At 34.9% G+C, this 16,524-nt stretch overlaps 1 protein-coding gene across 4 annotated transcripts in view; it reads left to right on the top strand.

Moving 5' to 3' along the window:
• The window catches only part of LOC106881720 (lysophosphatidylcholine acyltransferase 1), a 125,638-nt gene that overhangs the window by 69,212 nt on the left and 39,902 nt on the right, over positions 1-16,524 (top strand). For 2 of the 4 annotated variants that reach the window (XM_089349188.1, XM_052966351.2), the window contains exon 3: positions 15,669-15,889. In XM_089349188.1, coding sequence (XP_089205314.1) covers positions 15,669-15,889 — 221 coding nt within the window. Of the gene's footprint in view, positions 1-2,188; positions 2,407-15,668; positions 15,890-16,524 lie in introns of those variants that run through there. The other 2 variants (XM_089349189.1, XM_052966352.2) reach the window with 2 other exon arrangements.

Here is a 16,524-nt window from a genome sequence, read left to right on the forward strand (position 1 = left end):
AATTAAATCAAATTTGGGATTTTTTGCGGAGGGTGAAAGTGTTAATAAGAACAGGACAGTGAGATCAAGACAGTAAAAACAAACGGTGAGGGTTGTTGAGCCAAGACGTTAGAAAAATTATTATGAACGTTAGGAGGACGAGCCATGAGAGGAGACAGGAAAAAGCACGTCTTTTCTGTAGGAAGGCAGTGGACCGAAAGAGAGATCCCCTTTCGTCATGGGTCAGCGACGAGAGGGTCAAGGAGGAAGAGTGAGAGAGAGAGTGAACGGTGAAAGGGAGAGAAGAATAGGGAAAGGGTGGGAGAGAAAAACAGAAAGGATGAAGAACAAGAGAGGGAGAGAGATAGACAGAGAAGAGATAGTAGAAGAGTGTGCATCGTAATTATTAATATAAAACTTACTTGGAAAAGGATGCGTGGCATTGGATCATATAATAATATAAATAATATATAAATATATGCATATATCCATACATATATGTATATACCTACATCTATATGTATACATACATGCATATATGGGTACAGGAAATCAAAAAAGATGTTAACACAATGAGAAATGAAAACATAGAAAACGAACATTTTTCGAACAACAAAAAAAAACAAAAACAAGACATGCGACGTAAAGAGTATAACTCTTCGTCAGTTGTCCCTGTTGCATCTACCCCGCTTTTCGAAGGCAAGGACAATACGCGACTTCGTTGAAACAATCCTACCTGCTAAGCAAATTAAATAAAATTTGGGATTTTTTGCAGAGGGTGAAAATGTCAACAAGAAGGGGTATACTCTTTATGTTGCATGTCTCGTTTGTTTGTTTGTTTGTTTTTGATGTGCGCAAAATGTTCGTTTTCTGTTTTCATTTTTATGTTTTCATTTCTCATTGTGTTTAACGTTTTTTTGATGTCCTGTACCCATATATGCACGTATGTATACATATAGATGTAGGTATGTACACATATGTATGGATATATGCATATATATATATATATATATATATATATATATATATATATATATATATATACACTTACGAAATCATTCTTACTCTTCTTTTTTTTGCTGTGGTTTTGTTTTGTATTTTTTTTGTTTTGTGTGATCTTGTGGCAAATAAAATCATATTAACCTACTTAAAATTTATTTTATGATTTTGTTGATAGATATTTGGTAGCTTTAACCGCTTATAATGAAAATAAGTGTTAAGAATTAAATGATTAAATTTAATCATATCTCCCTGTGATCTTCAGAAAATCACAGATAATTGTCACTTATATTTAAGGCCTACTAATGTACAAATGTAATTTTGTTTGTGATTTCATACTTAAATTGCGTTTGGTTTTAATATTTTCAACTGATATAAAATATGTGCTGATAATTGTTATAAAATTCTAATTTTAATGCTAACATATCTAAACAAAATTTTGCCTATGATAACATTGTGCTAAACTTTGTTTTTTTGTTTTTTTTGTTTTTTTTTCTTAGTTTATATTTAGGTGGTATGATTTAATATATTAACATCAGAGTTAAATTTAATTACAAATTTAAATTTCAACATTTTTATTATGTTATGAAGTATAGTACTGAAATGAAACTTGATGCTTTACCGTATCTAGTTTTGTGTTTCACATTACTATGTTCAAATCCCACTGAGATTTGACTCATCATGCCTGAGTTGATAAAATAAGCATAAGTAATAATATATTGCAGTCATATTAATTGATATTCATTCCTATTTTATTTTCATACAAAAATTATTTTGTGCTTAGAAAAAGACTAGATTTCATCTGAGTTTCATTCAGAGCTTAGGTCATAGCTACTTGGAGTTCAGGAATCTAAGTTAAATATCTGAACCATTAAGGAATGAAAATCAAGAATAATTATATATATTTTCACATAATAGTTAAGAGAAATCATTTATTATGTTAATGCTTTGAATTTATTATGCAAGTTACCGTTCAAAAATTTATGAGCTATATACATTGAAAAATAAATATTTTTTTTCTGTTTTGTAAATTGAAAATGGTGCATATCTATTGTATTGCAGACTTTTAAATTACTTTCACTAATTTAGTAATATATTGCATATTGCATTGATGCATAAATAATGTAATGTAGCAATCTTTACTACAACATCCTGATGCAGATGTCTACTTTTCCTACTATCTCTTACTGACTTTTGGTATATTTTTTAGTGTCCTGCGACCTCTGATTGTGTTCCTATGTCGGGCAGTATTTTTTACCGGAGGATTTCATTGGATTTCTGTGAAAGGATCGAGGGCTCGCACTGAACTGGCTCCAATTATTGCTCTCGCTCCGCATTCCTCCTACTTCGATGCCTTGCCTGTAGTATATCTAAACTTAACAACAGTAGTAGCAAAGTCAGAAGCGGAAACGGTGCCATTTTTTGGAAGTATGCACCTCATTTATATTTTTCTCATGTCACTTGTCACGTAGTTCACTGTAGTTAGATATTGTTACTTTAAAATTCTTTCACATCTTTTTTTTTTATCAAGTGCCAGACTTTTATTTAAGATTAAATGTTGAAGCCTCTTTTGTTTAGAAAAATGAAATGTGTAGGCTTACAAACTGGTGTCTTCAAATTTTCCTTTCAGTTGCCTTTCTAGTATTGTTTAATACGTGTTATGCATGTTTTGCATGGCCATTTAATACATTTGCTTGATGTATTTGCTGCAGTGATAAAAGTTTTAATATTTACCATGCAAAATATTGTTGGGTGCCAGCCAAGTATCATATGAAGAATTAGATCAATATTAGACATTAACTCAAAGAAAAGAACCTGGCATTTTTGTTATTATAAGTTATAACACATTTTTTTAATTATAATTTATAAAAGCTACTTACAACATTCTATCATACAGATAAATATCAATTATCAAGTCATACTACAATTATCCAATTAATGATTAACTTTGCTGAGCCTCAAAGTATTCTGTATGAAAATCAGAAGGGTACTAAGAATTTAATAAATTTTATACAACTTATTTCTTGTAGTTTATACTCCCTGTGGATGTTGCATTGTTTTGGAATCTTTCTTGACTAAGCTGTAAATAATCTGTTTTAATGATTTCCTTTTTTTCTAGATTTCTAAAGCTGTTTAAGTATGCAAATATTTATGTAAATTTTAAATTTGCTGCATTTCATTCTTTATACTACATAGTTTAACATCTTTCTTTTATCTAGTGGATTGTAGATTGTATTGAAACTGAAAGCCTTTTCTTCTTCATTTACAAATTTTTAAGTACATAAAATTTATTCTTTTCAGTTTAAAACATAATTTTTCATGCTTTCTTACCTATTACTATTAAGAAATTCGTTCTTAGACTCAAGGCATCAAAGCTTTTCTTTCAGTTTATCTGTTCATCTATACTGCTATAATGTATTCATTTCAATACTTGTTTTCTTTTTTATGAAAAGGACAACTTTTATTGCCTTAAATTGTATTTTTTATGAGCAGGGCTCTTTATTTCCACTATCTATCTAGAGTATATATACTAATCTAACAGGTTGATGCAGAGTTTCTAGCCATCAAAAGTGCTGTTCCAAAGAGTTATATTTTATTCAAAAAATATTTGGTATAAAAAAGAATGTTAGATATTGAAATATTTTCCCATTATAGCTTGAAATAATTTCTTTTTATACATTCTTTTCAAAATTACTTTTAAATAATTTTCTTTTCAATTCCATTTTGCTGGGGGCTGGAAATACATAGCTGTAGACTTATTCATATAACTTCAGTGGACTGATCCAATCCTAATTTCCGAAATAAGTTGGAATTCAGCTTGCTTCTGTTATTTAAAAATCAAATTCTTTACTGACTAGTATAAGCTTATATTCATTATTGGCTAAAATTATCACACATATGTGCATGCACACACACACACACACACACACACACGTGCATACACACACACACACACACACACACACACACACAAATAACTATCATTAAATATCATCCTTATTGTTAATTTCGTATCCATGTTGGTGTGAGCTTTTTTAAAGCAATGTTTTACATAGTTAAATGCTTTTTGTCCTATCAGGACACATTGAAATGAAGTAAGTCGTATGTCATCATCACCATCATCGTTTAATGTCCATTTTCCATGCTGGCATGGGTTGGATGGTTTATCGGAGGTCTGGAGAGCCTGCAGCTGAACTGGGCTCCAGTCTGATCTGGCAGTGTTTCTACAGCTGGATGCCCTTCCTAATGCCAACCACTCCAAGTGTATAGTGGGTGCTTTTTATGTGCCACCAGCACAGGAACCAGTCAGGTGGGCCTGGCATCAACCATGCTCAAATGGTGCATTTTATGTGCCACTGGCTTGGGAGCCAGTCAGTGGGTACTGGCATCAGCCACATTTGGATGGTGCTTTTTACATGCCATCAGCACTGCGGCCAATCAGGCAGTCCTGGCATCAATCACATTTGGAAAGTGCTTTTTATGTACCACTGGCACGGAAGCCAGTGAGGGGATACTGGCATCGGCCACATTTGGATGATGCCTTTTACGTGCCACCGGAACGGGGGCCAGTTAGGGGTCACTGGACAAAGTTGCAATTTTTGTTTTACTTGTCTCAACAGGTCTTCTCAAGCATATCATATCACCTGGCACATCAAGAGTACTCTTAAAGGCCGGACATCCAACACTGGAATTGGCCATGGATGTGATCTCACTTTAGTTGCCGGGTCTTCTCAATCACAGCATATTTCCAAAGGTATCAGTCTCCTGTCATTGCCTCTGTGAGGCCCATTGTTTGAAGGTCATGCTTCACCATCTCATCCCATCTCTTCCTGGGTCTACCTTTTCCACAAGTTCCTTCCACAGTTAGGAAGTGGCACTTTCTCACACAGATGTCCTCATCCATATGTAACACATGACCATAACAGCGCAGTTGTCTCTCTTGCACACCATATTTGATGCTTCTTATGTCCAACATTTCTTTCAGGGCACTTACACTCTGTTGTGTGTGCACACTGACATTACACATCCAGCAGATGATACTAGCTTCATTTCTTTCAAGCCTACACATGTCCTCAGCAGTCATGGCCCATGTTTCACTCCCATGTAGCATGTCAGTTTGCACACATGCTTCATCCAGTCTACCTTTCATCCTGAGTGAGAGGCCCTTAGTTGCCAGCAGAAGTAGGAGCTCCCTGAACTTTGCCCAGGCTATTCTTATTCAAACCACTGCACTCTCAGAGTAACCACTCCCACTACAGACTTGGTCACCTAGGTAGCGGAAGCTATTTAGTACTTTTAGTTTTACCCCCTGGTATGTGATGGAATCTGTTTTCTGTCCATCTTCAGTGTTTACTGCCCCTGTGCATCTGCCACACACAAAGACTATCTTCCCAGTTAACCTTCCTTCCATATTGCTGCACCTTTTATGTGTCCATAGCTTACACCGGATACATCATATGGAGTTTCTACCCACGCTTTTTCTACAGATCAGGTAGACTATATATATATATATATATATAATATGTGGGCATGCATATTATACTTCGCACCTTAAAATATCTTTTACTACAACCATGGGCCAGCCAAAGATTTGTGAGTGAATTTGGTAAATGGAAGTAATAACAGCTGGTGTTAGGAAGAGCATCCAAGTTGTAAAAACCCTGACAAAACAGACACAGTAGCTTGGAGTAGTCTTCTACCTGGCCATCTCCTGTCAACCATCCTACCCATGCATGCATGGAAGACGAATGTTAAATGATGATGATGATGATGGTGGTGGTGGTGGTGGTGATGATGATATATATATATGAGTCTATGTTTGTGTCTCGTTCTCTTGACTTTGCATGATAGTCTTACTAGTAGTAACATTCATTTCCAATATTCTGCAAAAATATGACAGGTCATAATGAAATATTACCTTGCTTGGAGGTTTGCAACAAGAATAGTATTTAGCTATAGAAAAATCTGCTTCAATACCCTCTATCCATCTAGAAAAGTGGATTTTTTAATGATGATGGTGATGATATTTGGTAGGTACAGGCATGGTTGTGGGTTTGAGAAATTAGCTTTCTAATCATGTTGATTTAGGGTAGAACCACTCTTTGGCCTTGAGTTGGGGAATGCTTTGTGAGGGAAATTTGGTAGACAGAAAGTGTTCAGAAGCTTATTGTGTGTGTATGTGCATACATGTGTTTCTATCTGCATGACTCTGCATTGATACCACTTGGAGAATGGCAACATTGTTTATGTCCCATAAAAAAAAAAGTCTAGCAGCTTACCAGTTCAATGTGCAAAGATGTAGAATAAAAGTTGCTTGCTTGAAAAACAAGTAAGCATTGGTGTTAGGAAGGGTATTCATTCATAAAATACTTCTTCAAGATGTCTCATTCAGTCATGCTACCATTAAAAAAAGCAGATGTAAAGATGATGAATATTGTTTCTCACTAAGCACATCTTTCTTTTATGCTAAGGATTGAAAGGAATGTTTGGTGTAATGTGTAGGACAAAGGAAAGATGACTAAATGAATATCAGAAAAGACTGGACCTATACGAAATTGTATGATGTTTGAGACAGGAATGGTGACAGTCATTTAGAGAGAGAGAGAGAACAATCCTACATTCTATGAAAAAGATATGTAATTAACATCTCATTTCACACTATTTGCAGCAAGCAAATATTTAACCCTTTAGCATTCAGGTTACTCTGTCAAATGTAATGCTTATTTATTCATATTGTTTTGAATTAATTATGCACCATCTTATAACTTCAAGGTTTTGATGATATGATTGTTTATTTTAGAATGACATTGTAGGTTAGGTATGAGACACCAAATCTAGTCAGCTTAAACATAAAACAGGTAGAATATTTTGGCTAGATACAGCCGATTTACATACTTTACTAAAGGATTAATCATTTTATTAATATTTTCATTTGGCAACACAATGTTTTTTTGATTATATATATTTGTTTCATTTCTTATTTACAAATTTATTTAGTTTTAGTATCTCTTTTTAAGTTCACTAAAAATATTGGATGCGCTTTGTTATTCAGTTCCTGTATTTGTAAATGGCACTAAAGCTAGTTCATATCTGTTGCTAATCCAAAGCTGATGGCAACTGTTACTTAAAGAGAACTATCAACACTGCTAATACTTTGAAAATAAAATGTCTGTATTGTCTTGAAATCTGGATTCATACTATCCCTGGTGCCATATGCTGTGAAAGAAGGTGTAGCATCAAAGTAGCTGTGTAGGAACTATCTAGCTGAAAAGTTTTACATATTAACTCTCTTGTGCATAACCAAATATATATTTTTAGAAGATTTTCTTATGGAACCTTAAACTTAATATAATAAGCAACTTTCAAATTTGGTGATTACCACAACTCAATCTTGTCATTCTAATTTGGAAAGAAAATACTTAATTACAACAGCCTAGTCTTCAAGGGCCAGGTACTTAATTGCTTGCCTAAAAATGTCAGGGATTTAACAAGTTTTTGTTGACATTTAAAAAGTGTAATACCAGATTGCTACGGTTCCCATCCAACCAGCAGTAGCTGCTATTTATATCCTAAACAGTTTCCACTGATGTATTGGTACAACAACTACGTAATCTTATGTAGAAACTAAAATAATGATGAAATAAAACCAAAATATTTTAGATGAGCATAGTGTGAAGATATTTGATGGCATGACTATTTGGAGTGAAACTGACTTTTCTAAACTTCATCCATGGCAGAAATGTTAGCTTATGTATAATCAACCCTTTATCATTTAGATTACTCTGTTAAATGTAAAGCTTATTTATTCACATTTTTAAAATTAATTTTGAATTATTTTGTAACTTCAAGATTTTGGCTGATGTGATTGTTTATTTTTAGAATAGCATTGAGTTGGTGTGAGATGCTGGATCTGACCAGTTTGAACATCACACAGGTTGGATATGGCTGGTTTAAATGCTAATGGGTTAAACTTTAAATGTTCTTGCAACCAAATATTATAACAACAAACTTAGTAAAATTTATTTAGTTGTTTTAATTCAATAATTACAATCTTCGGTTATTTCTTAATGATACATTGTTCAAATGAAATACACACATATTGAAAAATAAGTGATGTGATGGGAACAAATGTAAAGAATTGAGGGGATAACATTAGTAACTAATAATAAGCATGGAAGATTTAAGGAAAATCTGATCAGAACTGCTTATGTAATATCAGATTTTCTCAACAAAAGCTATCCATCCACTTTAAGCTGTTTATGGGTCAAAACGATCTAATTCATTCCTTTGATGAAACTAAATCATAATACAGGGAAATTACAGAAATCGAAAATGTTTGCAATTATTGATAATGCACCATTTTTAGTTGGCAGGAAAAACCCTTTAAGATTACTCTTGTTATAAAATAAACTGTGGGTTTTTAATATTCTGTTTATTGTCAGAGCAGTGGAGATTATACAGTGCTAGACTGGATACTTCACTGAAACTAGTCTGGTATCCATGGATGGATTAGCTTTTCATCTCTTCAGAGTTGATCAAATTATTATCGAAACTAGGTCAATCAAATCAACTATTTCTCTCTTCTCTAAAAATTGGCTCTGTACTAATTAATCAACAGAAAGCAATAAAGATTAATATATGTATGTGTGTAAAATCAAAGTAGATCAATTTTATGTATACTGCATATTGCAGTGGTAAGTTCTTGGTGAACAAAGTCTGCAAGTTGGCATTGATTACCTTTTGGAATTATGTTTATGGGAAAAAGCTGAAATGTCACAACTTCTAATTTCTCCACTACTAAAGTCTCAAGCTTCATGTCTATGCCAAACGGCATTTTATATTATGTCTCACTTTTTTTTTTTTTTTAAAACTCAGTTGACAAAGCTCAGCTAAATTAGACTCAGTCTGCTGAAACAGAAATTCTTCCAGGAAATGAATATCAGCACAAATCAACAAAAGTTTATCAATGTTTCATAATCGAATCAACATGTTGAGCTGATGAGTTTAATGGCTGCAGCAGACATGAACTTACATATTGATTTATCAATTATAATTCTATATTTTATTGAATTTTGTCTTAAACAATTTTGGTAGTTATTTTTGTCAAGCATGTACTTTTCTTACAAGTGTTCTTCATTGTAGAACAGAGGCATAAATGCTTTGTAGATGTCATATAGTGTAGCTAGAATTAGTTTGTAGATTAATGCATTTTTAAAGTAAATAAACTTTAATTTCACTGGCTTCTTTAAAAAAAGGGTTCTAGTATCCCAAAATGTTGAGAACTTTCTTAGTTACAGATTTGTAATCTAATCAAAGTTTAAGTTTAGAATTTCTTTTATCAAACCAATTTGCCAATATTTTGAAATAAATAAAACTTGTTTTTATAAATATATTTCTATCAGAACATTCCCCTTTATTACACTAGAATACATAATTTTCAGCTTTAATAAAATCTCTTCAGTTATATTTAATATTGTTTTACATATTTAATTTCAATAATAATGGTTGGGGGTAAAAAAGTGCTCCAAGAAGTTACTTCAGATAGTTACTTTTATATTAATTATGGATAAGAAAATTAAAACTCTTCAACTTACAAATAAAAACTGCTCATAGAAACAGAAAATATACAATTAGAAAAGGAAGCTTGAAGTTTAGCCTTTAAAAGGACACAGATTAAGAAAATGTAAATAAAGAAAATTCAACTTCTAATGAATAATTAAAATAATGAAGTTCTACCCCAAGGCTTTCTTTTGTTATTTATATTAGGTACTAACATTGGACTACCACAAAGTTATTATCAACAGTATACCTTGAAAATACATAAAATGTAGGACAATATTTAAACAGTGGAATTAAAAAAAAACTATTCTGAACTATTTAATTATGTCCAATAATATGAAGGATCCAGATTGAGTAAATTACATACATGCTACCCAAAATAGGATCATAAACTGTATAGACACCATTGAATATTTGAAGCTTCTTTTTCAAAACAAAAAGTTATAGAATGAACCAGCATAATAAGAAAGTGGGAGAAACTGTTGATCTCAGATTTCTGGAGGCATAGAAAGCAAGAATGAACAACTAGTTTTTCCTTTACTTCTATCATCATCATCATCATCTAACGTCCGCTTTCCATGCTAGCATGGGTTGGATGATTTGACTGAGGACTGGTGAAACCGGATGGCTACACCAGGCTCCAATCTGATTTGGCAGAGTTTCTACAGCTAGATGCCCTTCCTAACGCCAACCAGTCAGAGAGTGTAGTGGGTGCTTTTACGTGCCACCGGCACGAAGGCCAGTCAGGCGGTACTGGCAACGGCCACACTCAAAATAGTGTATTTTATGTGCCACTTGCACAAGAGCCAGTCCAGGGGCACTGGCAACGATCCCGCTCGAAAATCCTTACACATGTCACGGGCACAAGTTCACTCACAAGGTATAACCTGCCCACTCAAGGTGCCACACAGTGAGACAATCCAAAAATATTAATTATATGGTTATGTACATCCATAGTTAAGCTTTAGGCATGAGTATTCTTCTGCACCCCCAAACCAACCTATCTGACCTGTTCTTGTGAGCAAATTTGAATGACTGAAACTGTAGAAGCCTTTTCTCCATGTAGTAGTAGTAGTAGTGTGTGTGTGTGTGTGTGTGTGTGTGTGTGTGTGTGTGTGTGTGTGTGTGTGTGTGTGTGTGTGTGTGTGTGTGTGTGCATGCATGTGTGTATGTATAGATGTATATGTGTATCTCTATGTACATACATTTGTATATACATGTGTGTGTATGTATGTACTATACCCCTGTGCCAACAAATGCCTTGCAAGTGGTTTTGTTAAGTGGAAACTGTGAAAGCTCATCAAGTATATGTGTATATATCTTTGTGTTTGCCTTGTACCACACTGTTTGACAACTGGTGTGAGTTTGTTTATGTCCCCATAAATTAGCAGCTTGACAAAAGAGATTGCTACAATAAGTGCCAGACTTCAAAAACAAAGTATTTTGGATTACTTCTTTAGCTTCGCCGTTCAAGGCAGTGCCTTAGTGTGGCACATAGTCCAGTGATTGAAACCAGCAAAAGAACACGTACGTATACACACAATTGGCTCAAAATAAATATGAATGCTGTAATAATGAAACAGTATGTATATAAAATAAGATAAGTGCTTTTGGAGTTAAATAGTATTAAACTCCAAAAAGAATCAGTGAAAAACTTGCACACACATCATGACTTGTAGACAACTAGTTGTTAGCAGTGCATCTTTATTTTGTCAGAAAAACTACTTGTAACCCTCAGACTAGATTATATAAACTTGCATTTCAGAATCATATAACTATACCCATTGATTTATTTATTTTAGTTTCAACAGAGCAAAATTACTTCTGGGTATTTTTGATCTTCCAGCACTTTTACTTTTCTTTTTTTCTCTTTTCTCCTTGTTTAGTTGAGGAGATAAAAAGCAACAAAATTTTGTTGAAAGCTCTGTCAAGTGTGGCATAAATGTGTTTAAGGTCTTGTAATCATTATTTATTCTTGGAACTTCTATAATTTTAATGGGTTCAGGAATGGCTTTCTGCTTAAGAAGCTCACTTTGAAATGGAGCCATGTTCTTTTGGATTCAGCCCCACTGTGTGGCACCTTGGGCAAGTGTCTTCTACTATAACCCCAGGCCAACCAATGCCTTGTGAGTTAATATAGTAGATGAGAACTGTGAAAGTCCATTGTGTATATGGCGATAGGAAGGGCATCCAGCCACTGGAAATCTGCCTCAAAAATCTCCATTTGATCCATGCAAGCATGGAGAATTAGTTGTTAAATGACATATATCTATAGGATAAAAGAACACCCCCCACACCCACACACACACACACACACACACACACACGTCATCATATGCCAAAGAGAAAAACTTGAAGTAGTTGATAGCTTTTGTTACGAAGGTGACCAAGTCAATAGCGTGGGTGGATGGATGCTCAGAGAGCATAGCTGCTAGAATAAGAATAGCCTGGGCAAAGTTCAGAGAGCTTCTAGCTCTCCTGGTAACAAAGAGCCTCTTGCTCACAGTGAAAGGTACACTGTATGATGCATGTGTGCGAACTGCCATGCTACATGATAGTGAAACATGGGCTGTGACTGCTGAGGACGTGTAGGTTTGAAAGAAATGAACCTAGTACGCTTTACTAGATGTGAAATGTCAGTGTGCATACATGACACAGTGTAAGTGCCCTGAGAGAGAAGTTGGACATTAAAAGCATCAGATGTGGTGTGCAAGAGAGGTGACTGCGCTGGTATGATCATGTGTTGCATATGGATGAGGACAGCTGAGTGAAGAAATGTCACACCATAACAGTGTAGGGAGCCTGTGGAAGAGGTAAACCCAAGAAGACATGGGATGAGGTGGTGAAACATGATCTTCAGACGTTGGGCCTCTCAGAGGCAATGGCAAGCAACCAAGACCTTTGGAGATATGCTGTGCTTGAGAAGAACCAGCGAGCCAAGTGAGATCGTAGCTGTTGCTGATGCCAGTGTTGCATAACTAGCTTGTTTAAAAGTACCGTTCAATCATTGGGCAATATGCTGTGCTTGAGAAGACTTGTTGAGTCATGTGAAATCAAAGTTGTGGCTGATGCCAGTGCTGCTTGACTAGCTCCTGTGTTGGTGGCATTTAAAAAGCACCATTCGAACTTGGCTGATGCCAGTTTAGGTGGCACATAAAAAGCACCATTTGAAGGTGGCTGATGCCAGTGCTGCCTGATGGGCTCCCATGCCAGTGGCACATAAACAGCACCATTCAAGTGTGGTCAATGCCAATGCCACCTGACTGGCCTCTGTGCTGGTGGCACGTAAAAAGCACCCACTACACCCTTGGAATGGTTAGTCTTAGGAAGGGCATCCAGATTGGACTGGAGACTGGTGCAGCCTCCTGGCTTGCCAGTCTGCAGTGAAACTGTCCAACCCATGCCATCATGGAAAGCAGATGTTAAATGATGATGATATATATATATATGTATATATATATATATATATATATATATATATATATATATATATATATATATATATATATCTTTTAGTCTTTTACTTGTTTCAGTCATTTGACTGTGGCCATGCTGGAGCACTACCTTGAAGAGTTTTAGTCAAACAAATCAACTTCAGGGCTTATTTCTTAAGCCTGGTACTTATTCTAACGGTCTCTTTTGTCAAACCACTAAGCTACGAGGATGTAGACACACCAACACCAGTTGTCGTGTGGTGACAGGGGGACAAATGCATACAAAGACACATAGACACACACACACACACACACACATACACACGAGCTTCTTCCAGTTTCTGTCTACCAAATCTACTCACAAGGTTTTGGTCAGCTCAAAGCTTTATTAGAAGATACTTGTCCGAGGTACCACACAGTGGGTTTGAACCTGGAACCATGTGGTTGGGAAGCAAGGTTCTTACTACATCATCATTATCATCATCATTGATCATTTCAATGTCCACTTTTGCATGCTCACATGGTTTGGATGGAATTTGTTGAGGCAGAGTTTCTATGGCTGAATGCCCTTCCTGTTGTTAACCATTATCTGTTTCCAAACAGGGTAGTATTACTCCATGTCAAGACATCTTTCCACTGAACATAGGAAATGTTGACATTCATTTACACTATCATGTGATATCAGGGCAAGGAGACAGTGACACACGCACACACACACACACACACACACACACACACCCACACACACACACACACACACAACAAGCCTCTTTCAGTTTTTGTCTTACAAGGCTTTGGTTGGCTCAGGGCTATAGTAGAAGGCACCAGCCCAAGGTGTCACACAGTGCTACTGAATCCAGGACCATGTGGTTAGGAAGCAAACTTCTTACTGCACTGCGACAGCTGTGTCTATATATTATGTATGTATTTGTTTGTGTGTGTCTGTGTGTTTGTGTACCACCCTCCACTTCAGTATCAATGTTGGTTTATGTCCTTGAAACTTAGCAGTTTAGCCAAAGGACTGGGGTCACTTTGTTTGACTAAACTCTCCAAGGTGGTTCTCCAGCATGACCATAGTCCAATGACTGAAACAAGTAGAAAGAAAAAAATTTTAAAAAACCACAGTCCAAAATGTGAGAAATTTGAGTAGCTGAGCCTTTAGGCATGTGCAGTTTAACATTTTTAGATGTGAGTTATTCAGGCTGTTTCTAAGGTATCTATCACCAACTTCAACATAAAATTAACATTAACAAAATTACATCTGAAATTAAGTCAGTAACCAAAGACAACAATGTTGTATCATGGCCACAACCATTTAATTTACACTGAAAGACTAACCTTAACTAACATAATTAGATCATGGAAAAGTCATTTTAGCCATTTAAGAACACATAAAAATTGTTATACAGTAATCCCTCACTATATCACAGTTCACCTATTGCAGTTTATTATTTAAGCTTATGTCGATTCCTCTGTGGTGTTGTTTTGCATTTATAATAAAATAAATATATACAAATTATAAGAATAATCAAAAAATATATATATACAGTACAGTGCAGGTGGCATGTAAAATACACCATTTTGAGCGTGGCCGTTGCCAGTACCACCTGACTGGCCTTTGTGCCGGTGGCACGTAAAAGCACCCACTACACTCTCAGAGTGGTTGGCGTTAGGAAGGGCATCCAGCTGTAGAAACTCTGCCAAATCAGGTTGGAGCCTGGTGTAGCCATCTGGTTTCACCAGTCGTCAGTCAAATCGTCCAACCCATGCTAGCATGGAAAGCAGACGTTAAATGACGATGAGTACTGTTTCTAATTTGCAGATTTTCACCTATCAGGGGGGGTTTTAGAACGTAACGCCCGCAATAGTTGAGGGATTACTGTATTCACTTTTTTAAAATTATTGATAGTAAAGTCTACAATAAAGTGTCAAATCATTTCATCCCACTTTTGTGTTCTGGTCACTGATACAAATTCTATTGCATCATCTCAGTTCATAAGATGAAACAGATCTAAGTCAATGACCAGGTTGTTGGAGTGTAAAGAAATTTTTTTGACTCTTCTTCATAAGAGACTGTATTGTTCAGAAATAAGCAAAATGTGAATACAACAATTTTTGTGTATTCTTAAATAGCTAAAATAGCTCTTCCATATTGTCACTTTTTAGCCTCAACATAGTCTTTAAAATAAGAGCAAGAACAGCTCCAAAATAGTACCTAAGTTGGTAAATTATTTTTTAAAGCAGATTTTTGTCAGGAATACTGGTGAAGATATATAATAAAAACATCTATTTTACAATGACTTAGATTGTTTGATATAGATTTATTATTCATATTCAGAAACTTTAATTTGAACTAATAATTTTTGTTTTTCTGAAGAATTATTTTTACATTACTATTAGTAATGAGAGTCAATGTGGACTGTCTCAGGCTTGGTCATTACTAGTTGTAAACTAATTCTGTTTTCATTTTTTTTATTTTTTAGTTTACAATTTTCTTTCATGTAATGTAATTAAGTTTTTCCGTTTATTATGTTTGTATACAAATTTAATAAATATGCTGATTTCTTATATGCATCAAATACATTTTTCATTTCATTCCTATAAACAACATTGAACGTTTTATTGCAGCTACTGGTTAATCATAGTTAATGTTATTATAAGCACTAGTTTTTATCCTTCCTTCTCTTATTGCAATAGGATCGTGAACTATGTACTCCTAAAAATCTCTCGGATCATCTTCTTTGTGATGGGATTTCACTGGGTGAAAGTCAAAGGCCACTGTGCACAAGCAAAAGAAGCACCAATTGTGTGCATTGCTCCCCATTCCAGCTTGTTTGATGCACTAGTATTTTTTATGATTCCTGAATTACCTGCTGTGGTGTCAGCTGTAGATCATATAAAAGTACCTTTCATCGGAAGTAGGTACCAAGTTTTTAATTTTAAATCAATTTTATTGCTATGGTTTTACCACTGCTAACTTGAGAAATGGTGAACTCTTAATCCGTGTCTATTACTTTAAAGTTTCAGAGAGAGGAAGTTTCCTTCTTTTTTTCACGTTCAGCATAGAAAGTTTTAGTTTTAGTCTTAAAGATTTTTATCTGATTTACAGCTATAGTTTATTATTCACAACTCTAACTTACTAACAAGTTTCTTGTATTTAAAAATAACCTATCTAATGTAGCTTGTGTAAAATACATATTTGTAGGGTAGCATTTCCAATTACTTTACACTTGTATTGGCTATTAACATTTTTGCATTAACTATTGTTATCATGAAATACTGCTATAAATATTCTCTGCATAGAAGTTTGACCAGCTTATGTTGCAGCCCGATCTACTAACAGGGTGGAAAAAATTTACATTGTAACCAGATGTAAGCTGTGAACAACAGTTCATTTTCTGCAGAGCTATATCTATTTGTGACTTAAATTACGGCAGTGCCCCAGCATGGCTGCAGCTCTCAAGCTGAAACTTGTAAAGAAAAACATGCTCTCTTTTTTTTTTTTTTTGAGAACTTCATTGAAAGCAATGTTGTATTTGACTTCAACAAATGT

Source organism: Octopus bimaculoides, chromosome 3 (assembly GCF_046866305.1).
Source record: "Octopus bimaculoides isolate indiv1 chromosome 3, ASM4686630v1, whole genome shotgun sequence".
Taxonomy (NCBI): domain Eukaryota; kingdom Metazoa; phylum Mollusca; class Cephalopoda; order Octopoda; family Octopodidae; genus Octopus; species Octopus bimaculoides.